General features: G+C 50.2%; 1 protein-coding gene across 2 annotated transcripts in view; it reads left to right on the top strand.

Annotated features, from left to right (window-relative positions):
• The window catches only part of CDC25B (cell division cycle 25B), a 29940-nt gene extending 15408 nt beyond the window's left edge, over positions 1 to 14532 (top strand). The window contains exons 12-15 of one of the 2 annotated variants that reach the window (XM_070948107.1): positions 956 to 1054; positions 3072 to 3203; positions 12488 to 12627; positions 13821 to 14532. In XM_070948107.1, coding sequence (XP_070804208.1) covers positions 956 to 1054; positions 3072 to 3203; positions 12488 to 12627; positions 13821 to 14250 — 801 coding nt within the window. In that variant the 3' untranslated portion in view covers positions 14251 to 14532. Of the gene's footprint in view, positions 1 to 955; positions 1055 to 3071; positions 3206 to 4289; positions 4402 to 7155; positions 7304 to 12487; positions 12628 to 13820 lie in introns of those variants that run through there. The other variant, XM_070948105.1, reaches the window with a different exon arrangement.
• The last annotated feature ends 1056 nt before the right edge of the window (positions 14533 to 15588 follow it).

The raw sequence follows: 15588 nt of genomic DNA, 5'->3' as shown, positions 1-15588 counted from the left end.
AATTTAAGACATGCTGGCTGGGGGATTCTGGGAGTTGTAGTCTGCCCATCTTAAAGCATGCTGGCTGGGGGATTCTGGGAGTTGAAGTCCACCTGTCTTAAAGCATGCTGGCTGGGGGATTCTGGGAGTTGTAGTCCACCCGTCTTAAAGCATGCTGGCTGGGGGATTCTGGGAGTTGAAGTCCACCCGTTTTAAAGCATGCTGGCTGGGGAATTCTGGGAGTTGAAGTCCACCCGTCTTAAAGCATGCTGGCTGGGGGATCCTGGGAGTTGAAGTCCACCCGTCTTAAAGCATGCTGGCTGGGGGATCCTGGGAGTTGAAGTCCACCCGTCTTAAAGCATGCTGGCTGGGGGATTATGGGAGTTGTAGTCCGCCCGTCTTAAAGCATGCTGGCTGGGGGATCCTGGGAGTTGAAGTCCACCCGTCTTAAAGCATGCTGGATGGGGGATCCTGGGAGTTGAAGTCCACCCGTCTTAAAGCATGCTGGCTGGGGGATTATGGGAGTTGTAGTCCGCCCGTCTTAAAGCATGCTGGCTGGGGGATTCTGGGAGTTGAAGTCCACCCGTCTTAAAGCATGCTGGCTGGGGGATCCTGGGAGTTGAAGTCCACCCGTCTTAAAGCATGCTGGCTGGGGGATTCTGGGAGTTGAAGTCCACCCGTCTTAAAGCATGCTGGCTGGGGGATCCTGGGAGTTGAAGTCCACCCGTCTTAAAGCATGCTGGCTGGGGGATTCTGGGAGTTGAAGTCCACCCGTCTTAAAGCATGCTGGCTGGGGGATCCTGGGAGTTGAAGTCCACCCGTCTTAAAGCATGCTGGCTGGGGGATTCTGGGAGTTGAAGTCCGCCCGTCCCCCAGCCAGCCTGCTTTAAGATGGGTGGACTTCAACTCCCAGAATCCCCTATTGCAAAACAGATCTGAGACGTGGCCTTCTTTCAAACCTTGCCTTTGCCCGCAGATGGTGGCGGTACTTAATGGCCAGTTCAACAGCCTGATTGAAAACTGTGTGATCGTGGATTGTCGATACCCGTATGAATACGAAGGCGGCCACATCAAGGTTAGTTCTCCAACTGCGGCTTCTTAACGCAAATGAGCAGGTTGGCATGAACGAGGCAGAAGAGAAGATGGTCACCTCTGGGCGGGTTGGCACCTGGTCCAGAAATGGGCACAACCCCCCCCCCCTCCGCCGCCTTCCTCTGGGGCAGTGTTTTTCAACCTTGGTAGCTTGAAGATGGGTGGACTTCAACTCCCAGAATCCCCCAGCCAGCTTCGCTGGCTGGGGGATTCTGGGAGTTGAAGTCCACCCATCTTCAAGCTTCCAAGGTAGAGAAACACTGCTCTGGGGTTCTTGAGATAAACTGGACTTCAGGACCTATCATTCCCAGCCAGTTGGGTCGGGGCAGGAGAAGCGTAAAAAAAAAACCGTTACACTTGTTCCAGAGGGGACTAAATGCCCCCTCCTCGTGTCTGAGGCAAAAGGAAGGGCCTTGAAGGACAGGAGGAAAATCCACTACCAAGATTGATCCGATACAGGCAGTCCTTGACTTACAACAGTCCGTTTAGTGACCGTCCGAAGTTACAAACGGCGCTGAAAAAAGGGTTTTATGGCCCCTTTTTCACACTTACAGCATCCCCTTGGTCACGTGATCAAAATTTTCGACTCTTGGCACCCGACTCACGTTTATGACGGGATCATGCGGTTTCCCTTTTGCGACCTCCGGACACGCAGAATCAATGGATCAAGCTGGATCCGTTCAGCCACCGCGTTGCTAGCTTCATAACTTTTATTATTATTATTTATTAAATTTATACGCCGCCCCTCTCCGGAGACTCAGGGCGACTATGTACGACTGTGGCAAGAAAGGTCGCAGAATGGGGCCAAACTCACCGAACCACTGTCTCGCTTAGTGATGAAAAGTTTGGGCTCAGTTCAGCGGTGGTCGTAAGTCGAGGACTCCCTGTAAAAGAAGCCTAACTCCTGAGCTGACCAATAATCCTCCCCTTACGTCACATGAAGATAAGGGGGGAGGGTTTGTCGGTGGGAGAAATGCATTTGCAAGATGCTGATCCCTAAAACGGTTTTTTTTTTTTGGCCTATGTGACTTTCCTTTCCTGGTCTGGTTTACCTCGAAGGACGGAGAGACGTGAAACGTCTTCAAAGAAAATTAACCAGTGGAACAGCTTGCCACCAGAAATTATGGGTGCTCCATCACTGGAGGTTTTTAAGAAGAGACTGGGCAGTCACTTGTCTGAGATGGTAGAGGGTCTCCTGCTTGTGCAGGGGGCTGGACTAGAAGACCTCCAAGGTCCTTTCCAGCTCTACTCTACTCACTCCACACTCTACTCTACTCTACTCTTCTCGCCACACTCTACTCTCCACACTCCACACTCCACTCTATTCTACTCTACTCTACTCACTCCACACTACTCTACTCTCTACACTCTACTCACTCCACACTCTACTCTCCACACTCTACTCTACTCTACTCTACTCTACTCTACTCTACTCTACTCTACTCTACTCTACTCTACTCTACACTCTACTCTTCTTTCCACGCTCTACTCTACTCTACTCTCCACACTGCACACTGTACAGTCCACAGTCTACTCTACTCCACTCTATTCACTCTACTCTACTCTACTCTACTCTCCACACACTACTCCACATTCCACTCCACTCCACTCCACTCTATTCTACTCTACTCTACTCACCAGAAAGTCCAGTTGCCTCTTGAAAAAGCACCTTTGGGACATTTTGAGTTGAGCTTTTTTTATTTTTTTATTTTTGTTTTGAAATTGTCCTGGTGGGGAAAGGGAGAGAAAAAACCAACCTGCCGTGCTGGTGTTTACGTAGATTTACCCTCCTGAATCCTGTTTGCGATACTGTTCAGCCACAATCCTCCCCTTCCCTTATTTGGGCAAGAAAAAAAGTAATTTAAAATTCTGGGAGTTGCAGTCCTCCACGAGGCATTAAGAGTCCCTGCCGTTCCCTTCCCCCCCCGCCCCCACCCCTGGTCTATTTGGGGAGCAGCTTCCGAAATGAGGGCCCCCTTTTTTTCTGCTTGGTTTCGCAGGGTGCCGTCAACCTCCCCCTGGAGAAAGACGTGGAAGACTTCCTTCTCAAGAAGCCCATTGTGCCCTCGGATGCTGCCAAACGGGTCATTGTGGTTTTCCACTGCGAGTTCTCGTCGGAAAGAGGGCCCCGGATGTAAGTCTTCCCTCCCCCCCGCTGGTTTTGGGGGGCCCAGCGCATCGCCCCAGTTGCACCCCCAAGGTTCAAAGGCTAACAAGCCGCTGGGAAGAGCGACTGCGGCCCGGGGGTCTCCCCAGAGCGTTCGCAGTCCCCGGTGCCATCCATGCTCTGTCACCCTACATGGCAAAAGCTGAGAGATGGCATTGCACTGTTCCGTCCGTCATGTTGACCACACGATCATCCTTGAGCTCCCCAGATTTCTGTTGCTAAGCGAGACAGCGGTTCTTAAGTGAGTTTCGCCCCATTTTGCGACCGTTTTGCGCCTCTGTTAAGTGCATGCTTGCAGCTCTCAAGTTAGCAACGTGGCGCATAGCGGTACCCAGCTTCCCTATTCGCTTTTCTGGGTCGCCCAAGGGGCTCGTGTGACCCACTCTGGGACACCAGAACCGTCGTAAACACGAACCAGTTGCCAAGCATCTGGATTTTTTATCACCGTGACCGCGGGGATAGCCGCAACGGTCGTTAAGTGTGAAAAACGGCCCTAAGTCACTTTTTTCAGTGCCGTTGTAAACTTTGAACGGTCACTAAACAAACTTATAAGTCTTAACGACTGCAATGGAGCCCCAAATGTCTGTTGTTAAGTGAGACATGTGAATTTGGCTCCGTTTTACCACACCTTTCTTGCTGCCGTTGTTAAACGAATCACCGTTCGTTCTTAAATTAGTGCCACGTCGTTAAGTGAATCCGGCGTCCTCATTGACTTTGCTCGTCAGAAGGCTGCAGAGGGGGATCACGTGACCCCGGGACATTGCAACGGTCGTAAATACGAGTCAGCTGAATTTTGATCACGTGACCACAGGGATGCCACAAAAGTCATAAGTGTGAACAAGTCATAAGTCCCTTTTTTCAGTGTCGTCGTAACTTTGAAAGGTCACTGTGAACTGTTGTAAGTCGAAGACTGCCTGTATTTTGCCAACCTCCCCTGGCTGCTGCAGGGAAACAGAGGACAAGGCTGGGTGTGTGTGAGATGTGATGAGGTTGTGTTGTGTTGTGTTGTGCGTATTTTGTGGCTATTCCTCCTTGTCTTTTATCCCCAAAGGTGCCGTTTTGTTCGGGAGAAGGACCGCGGTCGCAATGCGTATCCCTCTCTCCACTACCCGGAGCTCTACATTTTGAAAGGGGGTTATAAGGAATTTTTTCCCCAATATCAGGTGAGCTGGGTTTTTTTTTAAAAAAAAATGCATTGAGATGATCATAACATAAAATACAAATTAAAACGAGAAGGGTAAGGAAATGGGAAAGGGAAAGGAAGGGTAAGAGAAGAGAATGGAACAAGGGGGAAAAAACATTGACTTCCATCTTTTTTTCAGGGCCATAAAATGCAAAGTAAAATCGCATTTTTATTTTTTACATACTTTTTACTTTTACGTACTTAGTAGTAGCCATTTCTATAACAAACGGCTAAACTGGTCAGTAAATCCCAAAGTCAAAATTTCATGTTTTTGCGTCTTGAGCACGAAGTCAGAAGCCAAGCAGAAACAAACACAACTGGTTATATTTATTGTTTATTGCTTATTGTCCTTTACTTAAAACAGTTTCTTTTCCCATTTCCGCTGCTTTTGCTATCCGTTTTTCCGTTGTTCTTTCCAGTCTTGCTTGTAAAGAATTCTAAAGAATTCTCAATAACAAAGTTCCAGATTTTTTCCCTCCACATTCCTTGTCCATTAGTCTTAAAAATAAAGGTTTTGTTTTCAATGTTATATTAATTTGAAGAATCTTCTGCATTAAAATATGAATCTGACCCCAATATTAGGTGAGTTTCTTGCAAGGGTAATTTCTGCTCCCCGCATTGGTATATCAGTTTTTGTTTTTAACCTTCATTTTCCCTCCGTGGCAGCTTTAAAAGGGGGAATCTGAAAAGCCAGGAGAAGGGACAGCTTGGCCTTAGGTAGTCCTCGATTTATGACCACAATGGAGCCCCAAATGTCTGTGGTTAAGCAAGACAGATGTTCAGTGAATTTTGCTCCACTTTACGACCTTTCTTGCCACGGTTGCTTAGTGAATCACTGCAGTTGATGAGTTAGTTGCATGGTTGTTAAGTGAATCTGGCTCCCCGGTTGACTTTGCTTGTCAGATGGTCGCAAAAAGTGATCACGTGACCCCTGGATGGTCGTAAGTGTGATAAGCAGTCATAAGTTACATTTTTGAGTGCTGTTGTGACTTCGAACAGTCATTAAATGAACTGTTGTAAGTCAAGGACTACAATTTCCCCCCCAAAATAAAACCCAACTGGAAAATTAGTCCTAGCATGAGTTTTCAAAATGCTCGTGATATAAGCCCTACCCCAAAAATAAACCCCAGCTAAGATCGTCAGCCAGACGGATTTATTTAGTGCCGTATTTCCCTGAAAATAAGACCTAACTGGAAAATAAGCCCTAATGTGTCATTTGGAGCAAAAATTAATATAAGACTTTGTCTTATTTTCGGGGAAATATGGTACCTGTATTCCTTCTCTGGTTTTCCTAAGAAGGTTGACCGTAGGGTTGACATTTTCAATCAGTTTATAACTTACAACTAGTTTGATCCTGACCGCCTCAAGGTTGTCTCGGCCTTGTGTCCTTTGAGGTCAGTAAAATGAGGACCCAGATTGTTGGGGCAATAGACTGTAAGTGCTTAGAGTGGGCTGTAGAGCACTGGGAAGCGGTATATAAGTCTAAGTGCTATTACTGTACCGTGTTTCTCAGAAACTAAGACCTCTCCGGATAATAAGCCCAATTGGGCTTTTCAGCGCATGCGTTAAAATAACCCCCCCCCAATAACCCCTCCCCCCAATTACTTACATGCTTGCGCAGCCGATCCCGCTATTCCCTCTGCTGGCTGCGCAAACAGCATGAGGTGAGAAGGTGAGGCTGGGGGGGGGAAGAGGGGTGGACATGCCCTCCCCTCCCTGTTCTTTGTGGCGACCGAATGGCTGACCGCCACTGCCTGATGAGTCCCGCCACTGCCACCGCCTCGTGGAGCAGGACTCTGCAAGGTTTGTTGTGCCATTGCGTGCACGAACAGCAGCACTGTTGCAAGCTTCCTCATACCGACACAGCTGGCGTCCTGCTGCTCGCGGCTGCACCCCGTGGCAGTGTTGCCGTGCGTGCGTTTAACGGCACAAGTCTGGCAGAGTCCTGCTCCATGAGGCATCGGCGTGATGAGTGTCACAAACACCCTGTCTTATTTTCGGGGAAACACGGTAAATAGATTAGATTAGATACATTAGGTAGGTAGGTAGAGATATAGGCCGTGGTGGCACAGTGGTTAGAATGCAGCATTGCAGACTGACTCTACCCAGAGCCAGGAGTTCAATCTTGATGGGCTCAAGGTTGACTCATCCTTCCGAGGTTGATCAAATGAAGACCCAGATTGTTGGGGGCAAGAGGCTGATTCTGTAAACCATTTAAGAGTGGGCTGTAAAGCACTGTGAAGCGGTAGATAAGTCTAAATAATATCGCTATAGATAAATGCTAGATTAGATCATGGGTGGGCAACTGTGGCCCTTTTACAACCTGTGGACTTCAACTCCCAGAATTCCTTGACAGCTTGGCCAAGCTGTCTCAGGAATTCTGGGAGTTGAAGTCCACAGGTTGTAAAAGGGCCACAGTTGCCCACCCCTGGATTAGATAGATAGATTAGTTAGGTAGACAGACAGACAGACAGACAGACAGATAGAGCCATGGTGGCCCAGTGGTTAGAATGCAGCATGGCAGGCTAACTGTGCCCACTGCCAGCAGTTCGATCCTGACTAGCTCAAGGTTGACTCGGCCTTCCAAGGTCGGTAAAATGAGGACCTAGATTGTTGGGGGCAACTGTAAACTGCTTACAGAGGGCTGTAGAGCACCGTGAAGCGGTCTTAAGTGGTATTGCTGTTTTCAGCCCCCCCCCCCTGATGTTTTGGTCTGCTTCTCCTCCTTTCCCAGAGTCACTGCGACCCACAGAACTATCGTCCGATGCACCACAAGGATTTCAAGGAGGACCTGCGCACTTTTCGTCTGAAAAGCCGCACCTGGGCCGGAGAGAAGAGCAAACGAGAACTCTACAATCGTCTGCAGAACTGCTGAAGGGCGGAAGAAGCAGGGGGTGGGGTGGGGGAATAGTTTGCATTGGTGGGGGAGGGGGGCAGGAAGTTTGGATGGGGCATCTTCGTCGTGTGTCCAGGGCAGAGCATATCCTGGCTTGCACCTACCCAGGACGGATGTCTGCAAGGTTAAAGAAGTATCTTTTCTCTCCCCACGTTGAACTGGTCCCTTTTGGCAAGCGCCATTTTTTGCAACCGGTCGAAGAGCAGGATGTAAATTATCTTATCTTACGATGGCGTCGTTCTGCTCCATCCAGCACGCCGGAAGCCAGCAAAGTTTTGCGAATAACGCTCTGCGAGTTTCGGTTCCGGCAAAATTGAGCAGGAATTTTTCTTGAATCGGAGACTCCATCCGCGCCTCCCTCCGATCAACTTCGGGTGTCTTTTAGGAAGAACAAAGGACACAGCTGCGGGGAAACGTCTTTCCTCGCGACGCAGCGTTGCGGACCCCGGTTGTGAGCAGACGTGAACGTGCCCCCGTTGGGTTTTCGCCCCATCTTCCTTGAGGGCGAGCGAAGGAAGAACGAAGGCGGGAGCCAGCGGGCGTGCAATCTTTCCCACGTGTCTCCGGAGATGTGTGTTTGTGTGTGTGTTTGTGGCTGGTTGTGGAACCTTTGTGCCAGTACAGATTGCTTAAAACGGAAGGAGATTCCTGAGTATCTCACTAAGTGCTTCTTTAGCATCGGAGGGGGACACTTTTCATTGGGGCAGATCAGTGGGGAGAAACTCTGTGTTAGCTTGCATGCAGACGGGGGAGGCCATGGGATCTTTGCAGGCCTCGGGATGGATGGGGGGAAGAACTGAGAGACACCACACCCCCCACCTAACCACGGCAAAACAGTAGCGCAGACCAGTTTTAAAGAATTAAGAGGAGCCAAAGCTGTCAGCTAGCTTGGTTTTCTATAATTTGCTGGAACTGAGCCAGTTTGGAAAGAAAGGACGCGTTTTTAATATTGGTAATTTTTATTTTGGCCTCCGAGGCAGGGCTGGGAGGACAAGCCTTGATCCTGGAGACTCTCCATTGTTTTAAAGTTGTCCATTATAAGTTGGAAGCAAACTTTCCTCCACTCTCGGCATCCACGTTGGAAGCAAGAACCAACGAGCCTCGATTTCAAACGTTCGGATCCTTTTGCCTCAATCCGTCGAACTCAAAAAGGCTGAAAATGTGCCAAAATATGGAAGAAACATTGTCTTTTCCTCTCTTGCTCAATCTCCCCATCCGCCCAGTTTACCACTTGGAAGAGAGCTTCTCCCCCCCACCCCCCAAGACTCTAGCTGGGATTATTCAGCTTTATTCCAGATTTAGGGTGAGGAGTGGGCTTCCTTGAAAACAGACCCCACCCCCCACAAAGCAGCAAAGTTGATGTACAAGTTGGTTTCAGAGAGAAACTTCTTCAGATCGGAAGAGAGGGACTCAATTCATCCTTGGGGGGGTGGGGGAGGGAAGAGTTTGGTTGGGGTAAGGGACATTTTTTATACCTCTTTTTTTGACCGTGCAAAAATGTTTTGCGTGGTTTTTCCCGGGTTGCTAACAAACGCTTCCGTGGCACGGCTAACGCTGCGTGGCTTCCCTTGGAAAAATTGTGCGGGGAAGAAGAAGAAACACCCATCCAGCGGAGAAGAGTCGGAAGAAGCGAGAATCTGTGCTGGGTTCCATGTTGAGTCCAGCTAGCTTTTAAGGAAAACAGCAAGGCAACTAGCCGAGTTTGCTTAAAAGTTTGCCACCCTTGGCATCAAAGCAACCTCCCATTTGCTAAAGAGGACCTCCCAGCAAATCTGACCTTTCACCGCCAGCCTTTGCAAAGCTCAAACAAACAATGAATCGAACTTCTCAAAAGAAATAAACCATGATTCCCTGGCAAACACAAAGCTGGCTTCTCCCCACCTCCCTCCCCCCCAGTTGCACGCTTCCAGACAGGAGCCACCACATTTAAAAAACAAAACAAAACCTGAATTTGTACAGGAAGGGCTCGATTCCTGCAAATGATCGAACTCTTTAAAGCTTTTTGGGGGGATAGTCCGGTTTATTTGAAGCTGACCGGTTCGTTTTGTTTCTTTTAACCTGCGGTCTCTGCAGTTGTGTGGGTAGCGGGGAGGTCAGTTGGATGGGGATTTAAGGTAAGGGCGGGGAGAGAAATCGGGCATTTTATTTTGATAGGCGTTGAAATGCAAGTTACGGTGAATTTCGGTGCATCCATCTTCATCTCGGGGTCTTTAGTTTGGATTTTTTTCTCAAGATGGGCCACTTTTAAGAATTCTGGGAGTTAAAAGTCCACCCATCTCAAAGCGGTCCAGTTTGAGAGTCGCCGTTTTAACTGGAAGCGGAATTCCAGTACAGTTAAATCCTCAAAGCCTTTTTCAATGTGCAGCATTTCATGTTAAAAAAAATAAATAAATCTCGAGGCAAGTTTGAACTCGGTGCTCCCGTTAACGTACAGTGAAGAATATAATTTTTTTTTTCCTATTTAAGGAAGATTCTTAATATTGACCGACAAAAAGAAAACCACTATTTTAGTACCAGGCTGGTGGTAATCAACGCTAGTTTCTTGGTGGTTGTTTGTTTCTCTCTCTCTTTTTTTTCCTTTCCAATCCAGGTCCAGATGTGCCTGTGTGAGTTTCATTTATGGTAAGCTTGAAATCATGGCAGAAGGGATGGAAAGGGGGAGAGAGAGAAAAAAAGCAAAGTATTTTATCTCAGAGGTGAAACTCATTTGCAATGAGGGAAGGGTCAGGAATTCTAGATCGCAGGGTTGAGGAGAGGGCAGAGAAAATGGCTGGATACATTAGTCTTTGGAGTGGGAAGAGGGGGCGTCCATGAAGAATAGGCAAGGAATTTGGGGTAGGGGGATAATTCTGGAGTGGGTGAACCCAAATTCCTAAATATTTGCCTTGCACCGAGAAGTTCCCCCTTTGCTATCGGGTTGAGGGCCTCCAGCAATTCAGGCCTTCCAGATGTGCTGCAGAGACGTTCCAGAGCCCTTGCTCGCACATCTGGAAAGCGTCAACTGGGCCCAGATGGCTGTAGACCCCTCTGATTCTTTTGCATAGTCAAAATTCTGGAGCTTCATAGGAGGGTTGCCATCATAATCCGTGGAAGGGGCTGAAGCGCTTTCTGACTCCTTGCAAGGAAGGCCTGTTGGGTGCTCTCCGTTCGATGCAACCCAACATGGGAAGCTGTTCCTGGTTTTTCCTTTGGAGGTGATGGCACCGAGGCCTGCCAGGGTGGCTGTTTGGAGGGGGAGTGTCTCCGGGCACATGACCGTGTGACATTTTCCATGGATCAGGCCTCTTATTTTCTTGCCCTGGAGAGTTTCCACCGTTGTTTCGTGGGAGAAAGCAGTTGGCACGATGGAGCAAATGAGCAATCTTACTTCAGGGGGGAAAGCTTTTTCCAGCCCCTCAACCCAGCATCCTCCACGTGTCCAGGATTTCACCCACCCACCCCCTCTCTCCAGGGACATGGTGGCAATCTCTGCCCCCCCCCATCTGAATGGTGGCTTAATTATTTCAGCACGCAAGTGCCCGAAATCAGATCAGATTTGTAGAAAAAAGGCCAGATACTTAACCCAATTAGGGATTGAGGTGGTTGCTTGGGGGGGGGTTGAGAGATTGGACTGCTGGTTGTTGCTGGGACTCTTTCTGACCCTTGCTAAATGTACTTGTAAACTCCCCCTCCCCACCTCCCAATGTGAATTTCCTTGTAAAAATGCCTCCTTGCTGAGTTGCCCGATGCAATCGGAGAGTTGAATAAATTGCTAGGTTATGGAACAGATTGGGGACTGGCCTCGTTTCCTTTGCAAGGGGGAGTGGGAAAAAAACAGGGGTAGCCATGTTCCACCGTTGGCTGCCACCTCCCCCTTTCCAATGGACTTGAGAGGGACCCTGGAGGTCTTCTAGTCCAACCCCCTGCTCAGCCAGGAAACCCTAATCCCTTCTGGACAAGTGGCTGTCCAGTCTCTTTTTTAAAAAACTTCCAGTGATGGAGCAGCCACAACTCCTGGTGGCAAGCTGTTCCGCTGGTTCATTGTTTTCACTGTTAGGATACTGGTTCGTGTTTATGACGGTCGCAGTGTCCTGAGGTCACCTGATCCCAGGGGTGAAATGCACTTAGGCAGAGGGTCAAAAACGGATGTAATGACCTCCTGGTGGGTGATCAGAGCCTCCCACCACCGGCCCTGTTGGTTCGCGCGAGCCGGATAGATCCAATCGGATTTTTACCGCTGCCTGATCCCCTTCTGTGACCTTCTGACAAGCAAAGTCAATGGGATTCACTTAACAACCGGGTGGCTGACTAAACTGCAGGGATTCACTTAACAACACTAATTTAACTGGCGATTCACTTAACAACCGCAGCCAGAAAGGTCGTAAAATGGGCAAAATTCACTTAAATGCCTCGCTTAAGACCGGAAACGTTGGGCTCCCTTGTGGTCGTAAAGCGAGGACTATATCGCCTTTCTTGGCCCCTGCGCCTGCCAAAGAAGAAGTGGCTCCGCGCCACGCCCCCTCTGCGAGGCGGGCCAATCCGCGTCGGTCTGCCTTTGCCAGTCCCAACCTTCGGATGTATTCCCCCGCCCACTCTGCTCCCATTGGAGGAGATTCCCCGGCACTCGTTTGAAATCAGGCCCGCCCCTTCGCCTGGCCGCGCCCTTTTCGCTGAGAGGTTCAACGCATGCGCGGATAAAGACTTTCACCCCCCCCTCCGCCCTCCTCGTGGGCTTTCCCAGCTGATCTAACTCCACTTCCGGTCAAAGCGCGTAGAGCGTCGGGAAATGTAGTCTCGGCTTCCGGGTCTCCGCGGAAAGCGACGGTCGTTCCGGCAGAGTCCGCTGCGGCCCCCACCCCACGCAACAGGGGACCCCCTTGCACGTCGGGGGCCAGCAGGGAGGGTCCTGCATCGGGGAGGGGGGAGAGGGAGCCAGAGAGGAGGGGGCGCCCCCTGCAACCCCCCCCTCCCTGAAACTCTGCTTTGGGGGGTGGGCTGCCTCTGCCTTCCCCCCCCTCCAGCTTTGCACCCCCGCCTCTAAGGGGAGGGGGCGTCTAAGGTGCTGCCCCAGCCAGACTGTAACCCCCTCCTCCTCTCTTGCCTTGCAGCCCCCTCCCCTGCTCCTCCAACCCCCCCTCCCCCACTTAGTGCCCACCCTGCTCCCACCATGGTCCGCGCCTTCTTGATCCACTCGTTGCGCGGCCGCCCCGGGGAGGATGCCGAGCTCCTCTTCTGCAGGGTCTTCGCGGCCGGAGGGGCGACAGACGCCCCGCACCCGCAGAAGGAGAAGGAGAAGGAGAAGGAGAAGGAGCGCCTGCGGACGGTGGCTAGGTGAAGGCGGGCGGGGGTCGTGGGGGGGGTCTCCTTCCTTTGGGGGTCCCAAGGCTGTTGGCCAAAAGGCAGCTGATGCTGCGCCCCATCGTCTCCCTGGAGCAGTGTTTCTCAACCTTGGAAGCTTGAAGATGGGGGGACTTCAACTCCCAGATTCTGGGAGTTGAAGTCCCCCCATCTTCAAGCTTCCAAGGTTGAGAAACACTGCGCTTAGAGCTCTTTGAGCTTGCTGGTTTTCTTGCATACATTTCATGACCCAACTAGGTAATATCATCAGTGCTAGAAGAGTGTGGGGTTTGCAGGGAGGAGGAGGAAGAGGAAGAGGAAGAGGATGGTGGTCCCAAGGCTGATTTCGGCTTCTCTTAACTCTGAAGTAGCAGCATCTTTCCTTCGCTATTTTTCCCTCCCTCTCTCCCTCCCTCATCCTTCATTCTGTATTTTTTTTCCTCCCTCCCTCCCTCCTTCATCTTTCTTTCCTTTTCTATTTTTTCCTTCCTTCTTCCTTCTTTATTTTCCCGCCCTCTTTCCTTTTTCCTTTATTCTCTTATTTTTCCCTCCCTCCCTCCTCCAGCTTTCTTTCCTTCTCTATTTTTTCCTTCCTTCTTCCTTCTTTATTTTCCCTCCCTCCTTCCTCTTTCCTTTATTCTCTTATTTTTCCCTCCCTCCCTCCTTCATCTTTCTTTCCTTCTCTATTTTTTCCTTCCTTCTTCCTTCTTTATTTTCCCTCCCTCCTTCCTCTATTCTCTTATTTTTCCCTCCCTCCTTCCCTTCCATTTTTCCTTCCTTCATCCTCTCTCCTCCTTCCCTTCCTCTCCCCTCCCTCTTTTCTCTCCCCTTCCCTTCCCTCTTTCTTCTCCTCCCCCCCTTCCTTTCCCTTTTTCTCCTCTCCCTTCTTCAAGCACCTGGGCGACAGGGTTCCCAACTGCTTGGAACAGAACAGCTTAGCCTGAAAACTGGGCAAGATTTTAATAAAAATGTTGACAAGCCTCGGAGGGCACGGCTCTCCAAAGTGGGGGTGGGTGGGTGGGTGGGTGTCTCCTGTGAGAAATGCCCCCCTCCCACCAAGGAAGGAAGGGGCTTTCACGTCCTTGCCTCTGAACTCTTCTTCCTCCCCACTTCTGAAATAGCAACTGTAAGAGGGAAGCCCCCTCCCACAACAAAATGGTGACCGCCGTCTTCCTCTGTGTCCACAGACAGGTGGAGACGGCATGCAGGCTGCAGCTGAGCCTCTCGGGGAAGCGTCCTTCCGAGCACCTTCACCAGCCGCTGCCCGAGGAAGCTGCTTCTCTCCAGGAGACCCCCTTTGGGGTCTTCCGCCTCCCCGCAGGAGACCCCTTCTCTGAAGACAAAACGGTGCTCTGGTTGGGGCTCCAGGGCTTGGCGTTTGCTCTGGTCTGTGACCCCGATGAAAACCTGATGCTTGCGGAGGGCACCCTGAGACTCTTGGGCAACGCTTTGCTGGAGCACCTCAAGCTTCTGTCCACGGGGAGCGATGTGCTCCTGAAGGCCGACCGGACGGAGGCCGTCCTGGAGAAGTTCCTGCCTCACGGACAGCTGCTCTTCCTGAACGACCAGTTTGTGGTGGGGCTGGAGAGAGAGCTGAGCGTCCATCTTGGCAAATGAAAGGCTATCGGAGGAGGAGGAGGAGGAGGAGGAGGAGAAGGAGGAAGAGGAGGAGGAGGGGGCTTCCGGCTTTCCAAGATGGACTCGAACTTCCTCTTCTTCTTTTGCATACTTGAGAAATTGTGGGCGAGGTGTAAAAAAGTGGCTTATCTGCTTGTAAAATGTTAGGAAGTTTTTCTTTCAATCAGGCTGTTTGAATAAGATCAGCATTTTCATCTACTGTTTTTCGTCAGGGTTTCCCCCCCCCCTCTAAGAACTTAGTAAAATGTTTGTTTTGGTCAAGAGTGGTGTAGCATCCTGATTCCGGGAGATGAGTCCATCAGAGTCCCTCTCTTTGGAGGAGAAAATGTGGGTCTCCACAGGTCAAAGCTGCATCATCTGGTCCGAACCTGGTCCGTCCCAGTTTAGCATTTGGAGATCAGCCGAAGTGAGTTAAGAGCTGCGATGTGAGCCATGGGCTCTGTCAGACCAATCTACAGAATGTCAACAGTAATAGCAATAGCACTTAGACTTATATACCACTTCACAGCCCTCTCTCAGCGATTTACAGAGTCAGCCTCTTGCCCCCAACAATCTGGATCCTCATGACCTCAGAAGGATGGAAACCTGAGTCAATCTTGAGCCGGTCAGGATCGAGCTGCTGGCAGTTGGCAGAGTTAACCTGCAATACTGCAGTCTCACCACTGCGCCACCATGGCTCTTCTACCAACTGTGGTCAACCAACCCCATCAAAAACAATTCCTGTTGGTGACGGAAGGATGTTGCGGAGATGTGGGTGGGATCCTTCAGAGCACACATGGATGTGCTGAGCACCCGGGCAGGTTAAGAGAAGCTGGGAGGGATGCGTAGTCTGCAGGGTTAAAAGTTCACCTGTCCTTTATGAGTTGAGGATGCTCCTCTCCAAACACAAGTCGTAGGATCACCGTGAACCAGTGATGTGGTAAAATACAACACACTTTCTAAAGAAATAGGACCTACATAACAGAATAACGGAGTTGGGAGGGACCCTGGATATCTTCTAGTCCAGCCCCCTGTTCAAGCAGGAGACTATATCATTCTGCACCATTGGCTATCCAATCTCTTCTTGAAGACCTCCAGTGATGGAGCACCCACAATTTCTGGAGGCAAATTGTTCCATTATTTAGTTGTTCTCACTGTCAGGAAATTCCTCCTTAGTTCTAAGTTGCTTCTTGCCTTGATTAGTTTCCATCCGTTGATTCTTGTCCTGCCTTCAGGGGCTTTGGAGAAGAGGTGGACTCCTTCCTCTTCTTTGGGGCAGACCCTCAAATATTGGAAGACTGCCATTATGTCACCCCTCTAGTCCTGATACAGAATAAC

This window comes from Pituophis catenifer, unplaced genomic scaffold, assembly GCF_029215685.1.
Source record: "Pituophis catenifer annectens isolate HBS135680 unplaced genomic scaffold, rPitCat1.0.hap2 SCAF_8, whole genome shotgun sequence".
Taxonomy (NCBI): domain Eukaryota; kingdom Metazoa; phylum Chordata; class Lepidosauria; order Squamata; family Colubridae; genus Pituophis; species Pituophis catenifer.
The sequence above is the reverse complement of the archived record's forward strand: the minus strand, read 5'-3'. Positions and strand labels throughout refer to the sequence as shown.